Raw genomic sequence first — 20,626 nt, 5'->3', positions numbered from 1 at the left:
AATCTTGGAGAGTTTATTTAAATTACAATATTAAAACCCGTGCAAATAAAAAGAAATATGTTTTATCTTCATCAAAATGCACATTAGATCCATTTCTGTATGCCATCCACCGCAGTGCTATAATTAAAAAAAAAAAACACCGAAAAAGATATTCGGGTAAGTATTTAATTTGTCAAGAACCAGTTAAAATAATAAATAAATAATAATCAGCTTACTTGCTGCACGGTTGTAATTTCGTGGTACGCAGTGCCATTGAAATATAATGGACCCATCTAAAGAGCGACTGAGGAGTAACGTTTCCTGTTGTTTTCCAGCAATTACTCAGAAACTGCTGTTGTAACATTTCTTCCTGGGATGCACTGTAGACAGAATATGTCGGCAGGGTATCTCAGAGATATACAGACTATATCTCTGATGTCCGGTTATCTTGTATATTCCATGCTACTGCGTATTCACCCTGTTATTAACTCAAATTTTTGTTCCACCATATCAATATGGTGATGTAGTCAAGCTGGCGTGACTACATCACAAGATTTACCGCCACTGTCAACCCAAAAGACCAGCCCTCACTACCAACATCTGACACCAGCTTTGATCCATTGACAACGATAATAATATCGGAACAAGAGCTAATTACTGCCGTCAGCTCACTGCCAGCAACGTCTACTACTGGACCTGACGGAATTCCGCAATTTATGCTTAAGAGTCTGAGTCCTTACATCCTACAACCTTTGTTACATATCTTTAACTCAGTGGTCTGAAAGCACTGTTTCCCACGCCAATGGAGGGAATACTTTATCAAACCAATGCCAAAAATTCGAGTTCCATCATTTGTGAAACACTACAGAACTACCGAAACTATTAGAAAAAAATACTGCTGCCGATCTACAGCCAGACAACCCACCACAAAACCACTATGCACTCCCACACAGATAAACTGTGATCAACTTTCTTGTAAAAGCTAACAGAATCCTCACACCCTTTGATAACAGAGAAGAGCTGACAGCCACCTATGTATACATTGAATCTGCATTTGATGCCGTGCACATCCCGTCTCTCCCAAAACTACTAGAGAACCACTACCAGATAGGAGGCGACATCTTAGCTTTCCTCACATCTCTGCTGAATAACCGCATAGTCAAATTATCTGTAGATAACTCCCAATATTGCAAAGTAATCTCGGCTGAAGTCCCGAAAAGTGCAGTACTATCTGGCCTCCTCTTCACCGCCCTTATTTCTCCACTGGTAATCCAAAAGTTAGATATTCTGGTATATGCTGACGACCTAAAGGTACTCGCGTTATAATTAAGGCAAACCAAGACCCTCCCCAAATCTCAGAAGAGCTAACATCCACTCACTCCTCAATATGCATCTACCTCAAACAATTTGGTCTGCATATCAATCCTGAGAAGCCAGAAATAATGGTCTTCTCGTTAAAGCAACAGTTAACAAAAATCTATCCAGCCATCAATGGAGACCCCATCCCGCTTGTCCAAAATTGCATCGACCTGGGAATCAGATTTCACCCCAACCTTCTTTTCGGCCAGCATGTAGACATACTCCTCACAAAAGCCGCCAGACTGAGGAGGATATGCAAGCAACATCTGCACCATGTAACAGACAAATCCACCATGGTTAGATACATTTCAACCATAGTGTATCCGCCACTTCTCTATGCTGCAGAGATTTGGGCCTCTGCATCTCCCTCTACAACCAAACCAGTTTTTTCATCCGAGTATTGGCCTTTCAGTTGGGCGTACCAAAAACTTAGCCTGCCTCCCCAGCGCAGCTGGGGACCACCTCTTTGGCCAATGCACTTACATCCCAAGGCTCATGTCGCTCATGAACGAAAGGAGGCTCGTCACAGCAGCCAAACTCATGACCGGTCTCATCTCCTCCCCCTCCTTCTGGGACAACTGTGCATGGAGGATCCCAGTGGCACGTCAACGAGCAAATTCCCAGCTATGCCCTCTGCAAAGACGCCTCGATCTGTCGGACCGGTTTCTTCCTAAACAGATACTATCTCGAGTCCAGAACTTAGATGTCGACTTCAACGAGTTCTGTCGATATCGACAATATAGGAAAAGAATACTCAATGGGATGGCCAAGGCTACAACTATTATAATCTGAGTCCTGAGCAATGTACATTCTTAACCCAACCAACTATTTACCTACTTATGCACTTAAATCCTACAGTATGCATTTTGAAACAAATGGTTGTATCCTCAATTAATGTTCTATATATGTAGTATACTCAAGTAATTTCTCCATTTTCCTGTACTTTATTTTACTTATATATGATGCTATTATTTATTTATATATTATTGCTTATTGAGACTGTTTGTTTGTTTTTTGGAGCATTAGCAACTAAGGCCATATTGTTCTGGGGATATGCGGTGATCATTTCATGACCTTTCCGTATTTAGTGGCCACGGGCTCGAACCCCGGTCTAATCAAGAAGCGTGTGCTACGCACTGCCACTTCTGCCCACCTGGCTACGGAGGCAAAATTTTCCCTTATTGAGGCAAGTAGTACACCGTTAACCCCTGGCCACTGTGCCGTGACGGACTGTTGCAATTACTAATATGTTAAATTATCATTCTAAGCGTTGCAATAAAGATTCTTCTTCAATAGATGGATGGTGATATTTCAATGTCCACTGAGTACAGAATTACTGCGAATCTTTTTATACAAAATGATTATTCTTCTACTCTTTATGGAAATATAAAATACTTGTTACATTACTTACCACTTAAATACAGATCAGTGGAGTTGAAATCGTTTTTAGTGAAACATTTATTCCCAAAATTGGTAAAAATAATTCGATCTCTAACGCCAAATCCTGTAAAAAAAAAATAATTTCTTTAATTGGCCTCAACAAGAATTACAGATGGATAAAATGGTGTATGTTTCGATGGGAAGAAAAATTAAATTCATATCTAATGTAAAAGACATAAAGAAAAAGAGAGAGATAAACAGATAAAGAAAGACATAGAGAGATTAATTAATGACAACTAGCTACTTACATCGCAGTCTTCAGGAATTGTAAGGTCAGTTGATATTGTGCAAGGACAGTCTTTGGAAACACACACATCTACAATATTGGTACTCCCATTTAAAGACACTTTTGCTTTTAGGAGGGTGAGAATTACACGTAAATTCAAAATTTTATAAAGATCTGAAATATAACATTGAATAAATTTGTTATTTCACAAGCAACATCCCCATATACATATGGAAACACAATGTGTGTCCTTATACATATACAGGGTGATTTTATTTTATTTTTATTTTATTTTATTAATAAAAAGATACACAACAGGTAACCATTAACAGTGTATCTGAGATCAGATCAATAAACATAATAACAATAATGTGAAATCCTACAGGACGATAAACATTGATATAGATTCAAACAATAAAAGCATATGTACAAAAGAGGATTGTATTAAGTTACCGGTAAAACAAGTAATAATTAATCCGTTAGAGAATAGAAAAATAATATAACAAATAATAAGCTACAATAATTAGATGTGAGCTAGTCACTTTGCAGTTTAAGTGAAGAGGCAAACTTGTGGATGGAGTTCATCAGTGATTGGGAGTTGTCAAAGAAGTCAATGCGAGAGTCATTTGCTGATTTGCTGATTCTGTTCAGTGGACTGAACTTCATTAAGTCCGTGTTGGCAGAGTCAAGGCGAAACGGTGTAAGGTTCCTGACTTGTCTACAGGGAGCATTGAAGTTTATTTTACTCAGGATATCAGATGCTTCATAAATTCCAGTGATTACTTTGGCTAGGAGGGCGATGTCAGCAGTAACTCTTCTAGTGCACAGAGGCCTTAGATGAAAGTAATCACACAGCGATTCATAATACACTGAGTGATAGAATAGAGGATTGCGGTACGTAAGGTAACGGATAAAGTTTTTTTGGACTGCTTCAATTTTGTTAGTTAAAGTCTTTGTGTGAGGATTCCAGATGGGTGAACTGAATTCAAGGATTGGCAGAACAATAGTTTTATAAAGGATAACCGCATATCTGTAGTTTTTGAACTTGTATGTGTTCCGTTTGATGAATCCCAGTGTTTTGAATGCTTTGCTGGTGATTTTAAGGACATGGGCATCGAATTTAGCACTGCTGGAAAAGAGAGTCCCTAAGTCGTTAACTTGGTCACACCTTTCGATGATCACAGAGTTAATACTATACTCCGTATTCATTAGTTGTGGAGATCTGCAAGATGAGAAAGAGATAACTTTGCACTTCGAGGGGTTAGCAGACAAGCCATTCAGAGATAGCCACAGAGAGAATTTATTGAGAGCACATTGAAGTTGTTGAGAATCGGTAGTCTCCTTCACTGCTGAGTAGATCTTAAGATCATCTGCATAGAGAGCAACTTGAACATTGGAGGTGTAGATGAAAGAAGGAAGATCATTTACGAAAACAATGAAGAGAAGAGGACCTAAGGGAGAGCCTTGTGGTACTCCGCTTAGTGGTATAAAACAGTCTGAGTTCACTTGATCGATGATAACGCTCAAGGAACGATGCGTAATATAGCTGCGTAGCCATGAGAGCAAAGGGTAAAATTCCGATTCGTCCTTGTGCCCCCTACACCTCCTGCAAGTTTGTCGCACTGGTAGTGAATCACCCTGTATGTATGATGACAGCAAAATCGAAAACTGAATTCTTAAAAGTGAATGATATAAATAATATATCATAAATATCGCATTTATATTTAAATGTATAAATAAGAAACTCATAATTGGAAACTAGAATTCTCGCCTAAGCCTACAAACTCAGCGATGTTCTGAAAAAAAGTCTTTCTTAAAGTGTTTGATGGTTAGTTCCTCAAGTTGTCTGTTCAATTAAGACTGAAGAAGCACGACTATGTAAGTAAATTAACTTTTTATCACAGGTCAGCATAGAAAACAGCAACTGCATTTAATTTAACCGGAAGTTCAACTACAACCAGGAGCAGAATTATCTTTTTTTTTTAATTTGGTTTCCTTTCAGTCATGAAAAGTTTTTTTTGCACAGGTATAGTGCCTTTAAACTTACACAATTTTTCATCTGAACTGCTCCAAATTTTTCTCCAGTTTTAATTGCAGCTTTATAACCAAGAAATATGCCTGCTTCTGGACCGCCTCAAACCTGTTAAGGTTGCCATAAGAAGTCTCTGCACACTATTCTTCATAACGGGCCATGTGACACAGACCTTTGCGGCAAATGTAAAAAGTGTGCTTAGGGTCATACGGCACCAGGGGCTTCCCCCATCTCCGCGTAGTGTATTTAAAGATTTAAAAGAGTATGGATATTGTTAAGTGTAGTGTCGTGTACCGTTGTTCATCTGGCCGTTTAGCTGCCGGTCTCCTGTTGTTGCCCACACTTTGCCACGTGGAGGCAAACCAGGTACACCAGTATTTTAAATAGGCACGCTGGCAGGTCCTGCCACTTAGTTTCCTGAGATTTCTGTGGCTATGGCCTAAAAAAAAACAAAGAAACGAAAAAAAGCACATGTTAGGATTGAGCGCTGAAAGGGTTAGAGGCCGAGAGGAACACTGCTACGATGGAATTTGAAAGTTTTAAATTTTGACTGTGTGGGGCTTATGCTGTGCTGTGAAAGTAAACAGAGTAGGGAGAGACTTAAGGCTCGTAAAGGGTCGGGAGGGAGAGACTTAAGTAAAGGGTCGATAGAGGAGGTGACCCCTGTAGTCAATGGGGCGGATCCATGTCCCACCAGGAGGAAAGGTGGGCGAGGAGAGGAGGAGACAGTGAAATAACCTCCTCCAACTCCCCCGGGCGGGAAGTGGATAGAAAGTACCGTGCAAGAGAGCACAGGTATAGGATCGCCTATGGCGTTGACAGCAGAGCTACTTTGAGGTCAAGTCCGATTGAGTCAAGTCAGTGGTAGTTCTTCTATTTATAGGTTGGTCGTTGGCAATGGTTCTCTCCTGCTAGAGTTGTGAGTCACCCCTGAGACAAGTCCCGTCCTTACAGTTCAGGTTATTGACGTTGCGACTAGCAGTCTGTCATCAAGTTTTCGGTTGCTCAGTGCTGAGGATCACTTACTGTCATGTTCCTGTCCAGGGTAGGTTCTTGTATGGTGGTGGATAGAAGAGTGGCCTGTTTCCAACATGCAGTGCTATGCGTTACTCGTAGGACAAAGTCCCGTCCAGGATAATTCTAATCATTGAGTCTCATCAAGGGTAGTTGTGGTCACAACAGGTTTTTAAGTAGTGGTAGGTTGTTTTAGTGGCAGTTTTGACGCTTCTAAGGTTGCGAATAATTTCGTCTCCTGATGAAGAGCTCCTGAGCATATTGAACGAATACTTTGTAGTCGTTCTCCTCCATAAGGATTAGGTGTTCCTGGTTTATTGGTGAGTTTTGGAGTTGGGTCACCAGGCGGTAGCGAAGTCGTCATACAAGCTGCAGTTGTTCCCATGATACGGGTTCACCACAGAAGCAAAGAGGGGTTTCACTGAGCCCAAACCCCGCTAGCTTTACCCTGATAGCACCATTCCCTGTAAGTAAATACGTGACTAGGAGCCCCGGTGAAAGCCAGCTTGGATACGTCATCTGTATGTTGGATAGGAATGTTTTGTGATTGCCCCCTTCGTTGAGGCTTCCAGAGTCTGCCACATGTTTTGGAGATGCTAGATAAGGCGTCTTTTTCACTAGTTTTCGGTCATTTGCAGGATTTGCCGGGAAATCCAGAAAGTTCATTTACCGGCCTCTGGAGAGGCAGAAGAACAGCCCTCGATGGACAATCTCGAGGTCTAGGGGGAGGGCCCCGGCCAGAACCTGGAGTGCATGAGTGATCACAGTTTTGCAGGCTCTTGAGGTTGTTAGGGAAGAATGTAACGCTGGATTGTTTCAAGCTTTGTGCTATTTACAGCGGCGGTGGCCTTTCTGAACCAGACCCCTAGGAATATCACAAATTTTTAAAATGTAGTTTCTCAATATCCCATTATTTTCTTTCTCTCTGCAGTATCGCTAGCACCAAAAGTTCGAAAAAACCCGTCATCACTCTCATCGAAATTTAGTGATAATCAAATAGTTGCATCAAATGGCTCAGAAAAGGTATTTTTCTTGAAGTAACGGGAACTCCAGACCAAAAATTCAAAATAAGTTTGAATTTAATTGCTTTTGCTAGTCAAAGTAATTTTACAACTGGTTGCGATACTCAAGAGAGGTTGCAATTCTCGAGTGTTCAAAAAATAATCGATCATATACGATGGGGTATCAAAAAGTTCGTACCCTTACCTAGAAATAATAGCCCTAGAATGGTGAAATTTCACAAGAAGTTTAATCGTTTTGTATGTACTCTCCATGTTTAATAACGCATTTCTCCCATCTATGGATTAGTTGCTTAGCGCCTTGATCATAGAAATCAGCACTTTTTGCCTGAAACCACGATTCGACTTCTTTGATGACTTCTTGAGACAAATCAAAGCGGCATCCACGCAACGGTTTCTTCATTTCTCGAAACAAGAAATCTGACGGTGCTAGATCAGAAGAATTGGGTGGTTGCTGCAGTAGCACAAATCCTACAGTTGGCGAGAACATTGCATTCGACATTGCTTCTGTAAAGGCGTTAGTAATCTTGGAACCGATCGTGCGGAGACCTTAGACATATGCAGATGGTCATGTAAAATGCGTCTGCGCAGGTAGCACAGTGGTATCGTCACCGTCCTCCACACACCGGGTGGAAAAGGCCCGGGTTCGAATCCCGTCGATGACGCGAGGAACTTTAATAGGCTTTTTTCTTTTCGTGGCTAAGTTAGTCGGTCTCAGGCGTAGATAGCAAGGTTTTTTTTTCCCAGAAACTGGGGTTTTTGTCCAGCAAAACAGAAATATCGATCATAGAACACACGCAATTAACAGACATAAGACACAGCACGGCAGATGAATTTAATTATTCCGGTGGCCTAAATATAATATTTTTTTTTTTTTTTTTGTCCTGTAAAATGCCGTGGGCAAGACCCATAACTAATTCTCACTGCATTTGCGATGAAATGATTTGTCATCTGTCACTCAGCACCAGCTGCTCAACCTTTGCAACTCTCTTACTGCCTGTGGATGTTGATGGCTTTCCTTCTCTTGGCTCGTCAAAGACACTTGTACCACCACACTGTAACTCCCGTTTCCACTTTTTGCAGCGTGATAGGATGGAAAATTCTGCCCATACATAGTTTTCATTTCTTCGTCAATTTCCTGAACTTTCTTGCCCTGCAAATGGGAACTTGATCACTGCTCCTCGATACTTCACTCTACCAACAATAGCTTACTTCCTTAGATTCCGGGCTCCACCTTTGGTTTACGATCATCTACGGAAATTAAATTTCACATGTTAGTTACTGAATATGCAGACTACTTATACTGAAAACAGCATCTTCCTACTGATGCTTTATCTAAGGCAAGGTACGAACTTTATGATACCCCCCTCGTATATTTCCTTCTAGAAGCTCCCCTCCCAAACTCCCGCTTTTCTCTGATATGAATAGGTATAATGTCCGAAAAAGCAACCCGTCAAATGGCATCACTACTCTCCCATCACACAACAATGTGAGCAGAAAACAACACAGAAAACTAGAATCCAGCTTCTCCTCATTGCGAACACGATGGTAGAAATGGTTATTTTATACCCTACTTTCACGTCTGGAAAACATTATTTGCGTTCCAGTTGCTAGCGATCTATTCAGTATCATTTGTACAAAGATAAAATGTAGGAATAATGAAAGATCACATAATCAGAATATTACTTTGAGCTGCCAGGAACAACACGCTTACCACCACAAATCTGGGAAAACGAATTTAGCATGTCTCCTTTCTTGGTAATAAACCAAAAAAGGAGACATACCTCTCCCTCCGGACAGAAATTTCTACTAGTCAGATGTGCTGCTGCCTCCAAGGGCAGGCTACCACCCGCCCACCTTACTAGGACTTCTTCGATCGCGCAACCATGTTTAAGAACGCCATATTTTTTGGAAATGGCGAGTGCTTCCATAATTAGGCCAATAGCCCACCCACACGCTTACCACCACAAATCTGGGAAAACGAATTTAGCGTGTCTCTTTTCTTGGTAATAAACCAAAAAAGGAGACATACCTCTCCCTCCGGACAGAAATTTCTACTAGTCAGATGTGCTGCTGCCTCCAAGGGCAGGCTACCACCCATCTTACTAGGACTTCTTCGATCGCGCAACCATGTTTAAGAACGCCATATTTTTTGGAAATGGCGAGTGCTTCCATAATTAGGCCAATAGCCCACCCAAGGTGAATCATATACTGTATATCTCCCGGTTGGACCTACAGACAACACCCCAAGAAATAACATCAGCCCTCATGCAAGACTTAAATGTTCATGATACAATTTACCAGCTGCCAGATAGAAGCCAGAGATACGCTTCATTCAAACTTGAATGTGATTCTGGATCATATCATATAATAAGCAATCGCGCTTTCTGGCCGTTAGTGGTGATAATCCGTCTGTTACTTCGAAAACCGAAGCCATATTTCACATACAGAATCCACCAACTTTCATGCCTCCCATAAGGGTAGGATTAAACAGCAAACTCCTTCTGGAGTAGGATCCTCCAGTCGCCCCCTGAATACTTAATGTGAGGCAGGGCTTTGGTACCCCTGCTGACTACCAAACGGCGCTTCACTTCACAGGGCAGTCTCCTACTCCTGCATTCTTTCTCTTTCACTGGCTTGGGTGGGTTCCCCAACCCAGGAGTTCCCGAATTATTCGCCCCTTCCCCCTCTACTAGAGGATGCTTTATTCTTCATCTTTCTTTCCCCTAGTATTACTCCCACTCTACTCCTATCTCTTCAGTCATTTTATTTATTTATTTTCTTATTTATTATTAATTTATTTTTATTATTATTTTTTTTAACTTGGCCTCTGTCAGGAAGATCAGACAGAGACCCTGGCAGAGACAAGCCAGAGTACAATGGGCAGCCTCGCTCACTTCCCAGCGGTGTGGCGGACAGTAGGATCTCACTAGGGCCCTGCGGCCAAGCAGCCAGAGACATAGCAACAGAACAAAACACAATACTACATAAACCAAACATGACACTTTTTTCCTGGCTTTTGCAGTTGTTCTGCATTTCATACAGAGCATATGGCGCAGATGTCGGAAACCACCGGTGGCACCTGACCCTAAATACTATGCCACTATGCCTCCAGGTTAGCCCCAGAGGCCCATGTTTCTTCTTATTACAGATATGCACAACAGTCTGAAGCCAGCTAAAGTTCTCAAATAGCTCGTGTTCAATTGTGCGCCTTCATATAATGTCAGCCAGCAGGGAGATAGCGGAATCTCAGTTTCCTTTCCAATTTAAAATCTTATAACCAATGGGCCATGCAGGTTCCCTGAAATGAATGCACGACGATTTCTCTCACGGATTACTTTGCTTTCATGCACCGAAGTGAGAGAATACAAGATTAACACCATTGAGGTGATCCCCTTAGCAAACCAAATCGAAAATCTATTATGACGAAAACATTGTTAGAATTTTCTCAAGAGTGCCTGTTTGTTAGTCTGCCTGCAGGTTTTCAAGTTGCATTTTCCTGCAGAGAGCACAAGTGGGGTGGCATAGTCACAACCTTTTAATCAGACAATGTTCAAATTAATAAATAAGAACTCAATAGAGTCAATTAAGCAGTGACAAATCTCGCCTGCAATACAGACGTTATTGATATCTGCTCAGCATAGATTAAGATGGCCGACCCGGGACTTTATTACTGCAGTTGCTAAATGGATTTTAAATCAACCCCACCCAACTGCATTCCATTTTGTGATTGGTGATTTCAATCTTGTAACTAAGTTTGTAACTAAGCTTGTAACTAAGTTTGTAATCTTGTAACTAAGCTTTATTTAATAAAGCGCTTGACTGAATATATCTAAATCTGCTGAAATCTTTCTGATCAATGACAGGCTCACTAGAGTTACAAATCAGCTTCACTTTATGTTCTCATCCACATTATGCACATTATCGTATCCGTCTGAAACAACTTTTAACTATGATCATGACCAACTAGTTTCCCAGAATTTGCTGTTGGCATGTAAAGAAACTGTCCACAAGTAGTACGAAACTGGTCATAAGTCAATTAAGACGTCTATAATTAGAAGTCTGAATTTTCTCAATAGTGAAAATGCCTTATAGCAGCTACTCTCATACCTTGGCATGTCCTTGATGAACAGGAAGTCAAGCTTGCAACGACCATTTTAACAAGCAGTATTAATTCTTTTTCAAAATTTTTCGGCCTCCAAGACTGTTGAAATCATCGCCCACTCGAACGCATAGTGGAACAAAGAACTAATGCAGCTTTTCAACTAACACAACAAATTCATAAAATATATGGAAGAAGACAAGTTATGTTTATGGTATCTTACTCCAAAGCACTGGTCCATTTTAACAGACAAAATCATCAATCAGCAGTCAAGACTCAGCTACATAAGTGAAAAATTCTTTATAGCAGTAAATGTCTCAGCAATCCAGCCTTCTCTGATCCTGACTAATGGACGGATCATATTACGAGATTCCCATCGTCATCAAATCATTGTTTCCCACCGTTATCGCAGGAACGGATAATGTTCATCAGTTCCATGCCTGAGCCTTTAATTGTTCAATCACTCCTGAAAGATATATTCCTTCCCAAATGAGCGCAACAACTACAGCATTAGGTCTAACCACAAGATCCATCACTAATAAAGCATTACCGCCAAATTTCTAAAGTCGGAACCTTCTGAAATTATTTGAAAAAAAAAATGCTGCTACCAGTTCTCACCAAAGAGATTCTTGAAGATTAACCTTACCGGATTCATTACGCTCTCTCCGAGCGATCTACAACTACAAACCTACTAGCAACCATAAATGACATATTACGAGTATCAGCCTTTGAATGCAATCAAGAACTAGCCATAACTTATTTGGATATAGAGTCCACGTTTGATGCTGTGAAAGTCCTTTCTCTAGCATGGCTATCAGAACTATATTGTCACATGAGGAAGACATTATGTGCCTTCTCTCTGTTCTCCTTGGTAAGAGGTTTTTATAGTTAGACACAGAAGGAAGAGTCTGTAGGAGTACTGTTACTGCTAGAATTCTCCAGGTTGGCATCCTCTCAAAATTGTTATTTACGGCAATTATAGCTCCACATTGGCGCGGAATAACCGACAAATCATCTCGTACGTGATAACCTCAAGATTTGAGTCCTAAATGAGCCCAGTCCCAACCTCGGGCTGAGAAATGGCAGTTGAAGCTTAATATTGACAAATACAAGGTACTGAACATGGGTAGTACTAACCCCAGAATAACTTACCAACTATGTAGTACTACGCACAGAGTAGTGGAGAATGAAACAGGCTTGCGGGTAATTGTAGAGTAAGTCTGAAATTCTCTGAGCAGTTCACACATGTGCCAGGACATCTCATGGGGTTTTATCAATGATATACAGAACTTTGCTAGCAGGGGATTATCCCTTTATATACGGTCATGGGTAGGCCGCATCTTGAGTACTGTGTACAGGTCTGGAGGCCTCATTTTAGGATTCAGATCAGCTGGAAAGGGCGCAGAGAAAGGCAGCAGATTGGTGAAAGGAACAAAAGTGTGCTCTTACCTAGAAACTTAGTTCTGCAAATTTCATCTTCTGGAGACTAAGTTAGGTTAGTGGTGACCTGGTTGAGGTATTTAAATTCTTGATTGGTATGATTAAGCTGAATGTTAATGGCATTCTTCCACTTGCTGAGACTACACACATGAGGGGGCATAAATTCAAGTTGACAAAGGATGGCTGCAGTACAGATTGTGCGGATCTTTGCCTTCAGCTAGCGGGTGGTTGATCGTTGGAACAGACTTCCATATGTTGCTGTTGAAGTGGACAGGTTGAATGAATTCGAGGGAGAAGTAGACAAATTCTTGGAGGGTAAGGATGGTTGAACTATTCTTTTTTTTTTTTTCTATTTTTTTTTTTTTTTTTTTTTTTTTTTTTTGGCTGATACTATGTAAACTTGCTTTCTTGCGTCATTTGTCATTACTACTGCTACTCTACTCATCCTGACTACTAAACACATAAAAATGGTCTTATGAAAATTGCATCCTTTATTCAGTACTTGAAATGGTTGTGAGATTAATATCTAAACGAACCGTATGGAATTCATACTACTGGAGATTCTCTCCCAGCTTTGCGAACTATTCCAAGACTGGACTCTTGAATAATAGGCTATTCCTGACGGATTGTTTCCTTTCCTTTCAAATGTTGTTACAAACTCCATGCTAACCATAGCAAGTTTGCATATGACAATAACTACTGAAAGGAAGCGTTACCCACCAACGGCAACAGTTAGACTAGTCATGCCCTCTCATTTTTTTTTTTTTTTTTTTTTAGAACTGCATATATCTCTGGTATAGGATTATTTTAAGACGATGTTACTACCTAAACAGAATGTTAGTGGTGATGATGTGGAGAGTGTTCATGTTGATTTCATAAAAACAGTCGAGTGAATCACAAACTACAGATGCGGAATTTTTTTAACCTCTTTTTAGTGTCTTGTGAAAAGACACTAAAAAATTGCTCTCGTTACTGGCGGGATTCGAATCCGGGAATTTGACGTAATGTGGGGAGAATGGTGATAATTATTCTGAACGCGAGGGAAAGTTAATTGTAAACGCCTATGGGCTTGATGCCCCCGGGGGAATTTTTATTAAGCGACTACATAAACTCTATCCATCTGTTTTTGTCACAATGTATAATAAATTGTTTGAACGAGACAACTTTTCCTGTCTTTTGGAAAACGGCATTATTAAAATTAATTCCCAAACCTGGTACTCCTATTTCTGCTAAAGCCTATCATCCTATGGCGTTATTGTCCAACTTGGGTAAAAAAGCTCTTGAGCGATTTATTGCTGTCCGTCTAGATTGTCTTTTTACTGAACGCTCGTTAAAGTCCTCTGACCAGTTTGGCTTTCGTCCAGGCCGTGGAACTGAAGAGGCCTTCGTTGAACTTCTCTCCAGAGTAAAGAACTTCGCGTTAAATATGCTATGGCTATCTTCGTAGATTTCTCTGGAACCTTCGACTCCCTTTGGTGGGATTAGATTATAAATTTAATAATTATTGTGAATATAATTCATTCTACCGTATGAATGAAATGTAAATATTGTAACATTTATTATATTTACCCGTTTTTATTGTAAATGTTTTATGTATATATATTTTTAAAATTTGAAATTATATTTTTATACATATTTTAAATTTATAAATAATCCTTGGTAGTAATAAATTTCGCTGGTAGTGATAAATTTTCACCTGTCCATATTACTTGGACCTTCGTCAGCCTCTGTCCGATGTTCATCAACCATTTTCTCCAGTCAATGAGTCGTCTCTCTTGGACTCCAAAGAAAAATTATCTTCTGCAAGATTTTGCACATAAAGCCTTTTCCAGACGTGGACAACTCATCAGTAGTGCCCCGATTTTAAGAACTACTCCTATTACAGCTTCACCTCCAGTCCAGACCAGCATCTCCATCTTCGCAGTCTCGTGATACTGCCGCCATCGTCACTACCATCATTTTATAGCTCAAGTACCATCTTTACTATCGCCTTCGACAGTTGGTAATCATACTTGTATGACGTCGAACGATAGCACTGTGTCTTCTTGAATTCTATCTCCTGCTGGCTCCAGGCTGGTCCTGAGGCGAGATCATCTGCTGGGACCACCTTGCACTGGTGCGGGATTTTTATTAACTTATTTCTATTCTATCTTTATTTTTTCTGAATTTTAGTTTTGGTTTATATAATATCTACTTATTTTTATTATTTTTATTTTTTTTTCAAAAAGTTATTTTTATTAAATAAATATCTTAATTTCTTTAAATATCTTAATCTTTTAAATACTTTTATTTTTATAATTTTATTACTTTACTGTTTTATTTTATTTGCTTATATTCTGAATGGTTTTGATATTCAGTACGTGACGCTCGAGGTTTGCTGCTATTCGCGCTCAGTTGCGGCTCGCCTCCTCGCGGCGTAGACGGGTATCAGGGCGCACCACCCTGGTGCTTGTTGCTTCCTGATAGGAAAACGGCCAGAAACAATTAAACAACATAATAAACACGACACAAGCATAGCATTACACACATTTCTGCAGAGTTCTGTGTTCATCACACTGTAAAAAGACAAAATTCATTTGATGTTATTGTGCCGCCCTACATAAGAAACTGTACACATCCATATGTCTACAAACGCTTACTGTTACTTACCTAATATAACGCAAAGTGTAACGGTACTCCCCGCAGTCACCTCACATTTTAGGTCGTTTATGACTGAGCACTCACCAATCTTGATGTCCACAACCCCTTCTAGATCTATCAGATCTAACTGCGCACCTGAAATCCCAAATAAAGAAAATAAATCCCGAAAAGTTTAAAATCTGATCACTAAATTAAAAACTGAATGAGAGACATTTAAAATAAATAACAAAACAGACTAATTTAGTAAATTATAGTTATTATAAAAAATTAACCCAAAAATTAGTTACAACAGTACAAGAGCTGTGGATCGTTTTGCATTTTTTATGCATAGCAAATTTCATAAGAAATATAAGAAAACGGGTGGGCACAACTTTTGGGGGGACGCTAAAACGGATAACTCGCTGAATGCCTCTAGTGGCATATAATAATGCATTTTTCAAAATAAGACTTATTTTTATTGATCAACCTATGAAGGTTGATCAATAAAATTGATTACACTTAATTATATTTACAGTTTAATGTAATCACAGTTAAAATCGAGAAAGGAGTTCGACAAGGAGACACAATATCTTCGAAGCTGTTTACTGCTGCCCTTGAGGAAGCTTTCAGAAGATTAGCCTGGTCGCAGAAAGGAGTCAATGTGAACGGAGAGTACCTAAACCATTTGCGATTTGCAGATGACATTGTGGTCATAAGCCACGATCCCAAAGAATTAGAGGAAAATCAAATCTTAATCAGTTCTGCACAGTTAGTAAGGATTTTGGACTAAAGATGAATATGGCTGAAACAAAAGTAATGATGAACAAGTATGCCATAGGAAGGGATATAATTATTGAAGGAGCAGTAATTGAAAAGGTGGAGTCATATACTTATCTGGGACAGGTTATTAGCTGTAATAATGATAAATGGCTGGAAGTCAAGAGAAGAATAAATTTTGGATGGATAGCATTCAGGAAATATAGTCACGTACTGAAGAGCAATATCCCAGTTTGTCTGAAACGTAAAATAATGAACCAATGTATACTCCCCACCATGACTTATGGAAGTGAAACTTGGGCACTCACCAAAAGAATGGAAGAGAAGCTAAGAACTACACAGCGAAGAATGGAACGAATTATATTGGGAATCAGACTGTTAGATAAGAAGAGAAACACATGTATTAGGCAGCAAACTCAAGTAAAGGACATTCTTATCAAAACTAAAGAACTAAAATGGTCTTGGGCAGGACACATAGCTCGAAGACATGATGACAGAAGGACTAAGAAAATAACAGAATGGTACCCAAGAGGAACTAGAAGAAAATCTGGAAGGCAAAGGCCGAGATGGATAGATGAAATTCATAAGTTTGGAGGTAGTAAATGGATGGCCAGTGCTCAAAACAGAAGGAACTGGAAAGTTGCTGGAGAGGCCTTCATCCTGCAGTGGATTGAAAATGGCTGATGATGATGACGGTTTAATGTTTCAATTTTTAATTAAATAGGAAAATCCAACCTGCTCTTCGCTAACTCTAATAACATGTAAGATTTGAAATCTTACAAAAATAAATTTTTTTTAAAAAACTTCGGAAGTTAGTTTTCCTTGTGGGATTCTGCCGCTAGTAGGATAAGATGGCAATAGCGTCAGTTTCAGCAATAAGAATTGTTCAGTAAGAATTATAAAATTAGTGGGTAGTAGAAATGAAAACAGAGCCATTGGCATTAACTTCCGTTGTAAGCAGAGAATTGACGGAGAATACTACGGCAAAACCAGCAGGGGGTTTGGTGCGACAAACAAGTTAATGTTTATGCAGGGTCGAAATAGTACTGGCAATTTACCGCAAACCGGAAGTCGGATCTTAAACGGCACACACAAGTTTCCAAAGATAGATGCTGTGGTCACTAATGTCAAGTTTTGTGGTTTTAAAACGCCATGGAGGCAAGTCGTTATATGAGAGGGGAAGGGTTATTTTCTGGATGTTCGGCCACATCAAAGAACACACCGGATGGCAGCAGATCCAGCAGGTTGTAAAAAGGGGAGTATTGATCACGTGCTACTGGGCCGGCAGAATAAGGGGTTTTCCAACAAATAGAATGAGATAGAATCCTAAAGTAAATGTAAGATTGGAAGAAATCACTGAGAATAGGCGTGGCGGACTCCGCAGCAAGATGTGGGTGGAGATTGACAAAAAGGGAAGGAAGCGGTCAGTCAAAGACACTAAGTTGAGATTTTGGCGGTGTGAGTTAAAATGGTTTAGGAGGACACAAAGTTGAGATTTTTGTCTGTGTGAGGGAAATGGTTTAGGAACACATAGTTGAGTTTTGTTTGGTCGGTGCTAGTAAGAATGGGTTAGTCGTTGAGATAGTCAGAGTTTTTTTTTTTTTTGAGTGGAACATAGTCAATGTTGGCTCTTTGGAAAGGTCTAGGAGTTGGGAAGAAATATGTGAAAGATAAACGAGTCTCTCACAAGAAAAAGGTAGAATCAAATCAGCCGTTAAAGACCAAGATTCCTGAAATCTTGGAAAGCAAAGTGCTGGATCGGATGGACTCGGAACTCCGACCGACATCAAGGTAGTCATTCGGGAACAGAGGAAGTGCATCAAGCGGGCTGAATAAATAAAGCCGAAACCTGCCTGGCAGCCCTACTACCCGTGCAAATTTCTTCGAGAATAGTAAGACGCCACCCCAGACCGTGAAGATAAGCTGTACCTGACAGGAAGGACGAAAGATGACGCCCCACCCAGTTCTACAAGTAAGTGGCTAGATTGTAGTAGTACCTTCACACACACCAAGAACTGTAGAAACCCAGTAAATTGGTCAGCAGGATTTTAGAAATACCTAATTGTAAAGATAGTTTAGGGAAGAAAGAATAGGGGAATAAATAAATCAAATCAATTGAAACATATATATAAATCATCATAAATGAATCCCCCCCCCCACAAACATTCTTCTTATACAGGGTGTCTGAAAAATATTGGTACAAACGTTTAGGGGAGGTAGGTAACATCTAAATGAATGTGAATCGCATAGGAACCCATAACCGGAAACGTCACCGTAAGTCACATGGCGCTTTTCATCAGTTCGCGGGAGGGAAAATTTCTGGTTTACTCATACAAGCAGTAGCCGCCGCACGAATAGCATGCATTGATATACGAACTGTGAGCTGGCAGACATGCACCTAGTGTATGGATTAGCAGAGGGCAATGGACGAGCCGCTCAACGAATTTATGGAGAACGCTTCCCAGACAGACATGTACCGGACAACCGTTTGTTTGCGCGTGTGCATCAAAATTTGTGCGATTATTGGTCATTTAGAGGTAACAGGAGTAGTGCGGGCAGACTACGTTTGACGCGAACTCCCGCCATGGAAAAAAGTGTGTTGAATGCCATCCAGAATAATCCTACTACCAGCACACGTGCCGTTGCCTCTGCCTTAGGAGTGTCTCGTTGCAGTGTACAGCGTGTCTGGCACGACGATTCCTTACACCGCTTTCATCTCCAAAGGGTTCAGTTACTACTCCCCCAAGATCATCCTGCACGTGTGGCTTTTGCGCAGTGGTTTCTCCAAGAAAGTGTTCAAGACTTCAATTTTCCAGCCTATATTTTGGTCATGGATGAGGCTTATTTCACTCAGGGAGGCTTATTCAATCAGCACAATGCTCATGTGTGGCCTCACGACAACCCACACGGTGTGCACCCCCATGCGGCTCAACATCGCTTCGAAATAAATGTGTGGGCAGGTATGGTCGGTGATTGCTTAGTCGGCGCATACCTGTTACCATCCCGCATGAACTCCGCTAAATATCGGATCTTTCTTGAACAAGTTCTACCAGGGTTACTTGACGATGTTCCAGCAAATGTGAGACGCAACATTTGGTTTCAACATGACGGGGCGCCTGCGCATTATGGAAGGTGTGTTCGTGACCATTTGAACAGGCGTTTTGGGCGTCGATGAATTGGCTGTGGTGGACCCGTTGCCGCACGCTCACCTGATTTATCAAGCCTTGATTTCTTTCTGTGGGGGCCCTCCAATCTATCGTGTATTAATCGCCTGTGGAGACAGACATGGATCTCGTGGCGAGACTCGTCTGCGCTGTTGCTACTGTCAAAGAAACTCCAGGGGTGTTCGACCGTGTCCGCCAATCCATGCTGCGTCGGTGTCATCGCGTCTCATGGTGGAACCTTTGAGCATCTGTCGTAATATCATGAAATGCATCCATCTCGTACTCCATTATTAATATTATGTCAAATAAATGTTTGCCAATAATTACTGTCTTGTGTCATTTCTGCTTCTTGTGCCTCTGCTACTACTTTCCCGTGATGTTTCCGGTTATGGGTTCCTATGCGATTCACATTCCTTTAGATGTTACCTGCCTCCTCTAAACGTTTGTACCAATATTTTTGAGACCCTGTATAGTTGAAGTAACAAAATTATAAATATTGATGGAACCTACTTAACATTACAAAAAATGCAAAAAATTAAAGAACGAATATTACTTAAAAGGCATATTTTTAAAATAGAAAAATGCATTTTAGTGCACGCTGGTTAGATCTCGAAGAAGGACAAACAAGAAAGTCAAAATGGCGTATTGCTTGCTATATGGACATGAGCAGCATTGTATTAATGAATGGCTACCAAAGGGGATAAAGTATCAAACACTTTACTGAAGCAACGATTCATCTTACAGTTGGTGCCATCACTTATTGTGTGCTGCTAACACAGTGGTTAGAAACACCGACCTCACCACACCAGGTGAAAAAGACCGAAGTTTGAATCTCATCAATGATACGAGGAACTTTTATACGCTTTTATCAGTTGTTGAGATATCTCGTTTTAGACATAGAGCGCAACTTTTTTCAATGGAAACTGAGGTTTTTCGTCATACAAAAGAGGCAAATCGACCAGAAAATACACGCAGTTTACGGACATAATACAGATGGGATAACTCCCTTGGTATCTAAAAATTAATATACTTTTATTGTTATTAGGTCCATCACTTACCGGCAGGAGTGCATCCCACAGCAAGCATCATGGCCAGGACAACGGAAACAACGACTGCATTCATAGCTGGTAGTTTAGTCAGGGAAACGTCAAATTTCTGAACTTCCGAAGGTATGTCAGTCAACATTTATAGCTATTATGATCGCACATTGTCCAATACGATCGGCTGGTACGTTTTGGATGCTTACGTCAAGAATTTGATATCATCATCAACGTTGAACTACTGCATAATTAAGAAGATTCGCTGAATAATTCAAACACCGTGACAGACATTTGCATTAAGTTGGGGGAGGAGGAAAGAAATTTCTCAACATCCGGTTGCGTCTCTCGTGGAATCTTAGACACATTTCCATGTCCAACAAAAGAATAAATATGAATACTAATATCTCGCAGATAA

The 20,626-nt window shown here is 40.4% G+C and overlaps 1 protein-coding gene across 1 annotated transcript; it reads right to left on the bottom strand.

Moving 5' to 3' along the window:
- Window positions 1-77: 77 nt before the first annotated feature.
- On the bottom strand, window positions 78-20,322 carry LOC150077966 (uncharacterized). Its single transcript, XM_090384953.1, has 5 exons — window positions 20,230-20,322; window positions 15,261-15,386; window positions 3,027-3,178; window positions 2,750-2,842; window positions 78-117 (listed from the first exon to the last, which is right to left on the bottom strand). The coding sequence occupies exons 1-4, from the start codon at window positions 20,291-20,293 to the stop codon at window positions 2,753-2,755; spliced, it is 432 nt and encodes a 143-aa protein (XP_090241079.1). The 5' UTR covers window positions 20,294-20,322; the 3' UTR covers window positions 78-117; window positions 2,750-2,752.
- Window positions 20,323-20,626: the final 304 nt, after the last annotated feature.

This window comes from Mastigoproctus giganteus, chromosome 11 (genome assembly GCF_048544385.1).
Source record: "Mastigoproctus giganteus isolate SK-2022 chromosome 11, ASM4854438v1, whole genome shotgun sequence".
Classification (NCBI taxonomy): domain Eukaryota; kingdom Metazoa; phylum Arthropoda; class Arachnida; order Uropygi; family Thelyphonidae; genus Mastigoproctus; species Mastigoproctus giganteus.
This window is presented reverse-complemented; position numbering and strand designations above follow the sequence as displayed.

Bases quoted from the DNA above. Each gene is read 5' to 3' on its own strand.
- LOC150077966 (XM_090384953.1), bottom strand. From the start codon at position 20,293: ATGAATGCAGTCGTTGTTTCCGTTGTCCTGGCCATGATGCTTGCTGTG. The intron at 15,387-20,229 runs GTAAGTGATGGA...TTGGGATTTCAG, and splicing joins TGTGGGATGCACTCCTGCCG to GTGCGCAGTTAGATCTGATA. The intron at 3,179-15,260 runs GTAAGTAACAGT...GTTATATTTCAG, and splicing joins TACACTTTGCGTTATATTAG to ATCTTTATAAAATTTTGAAT.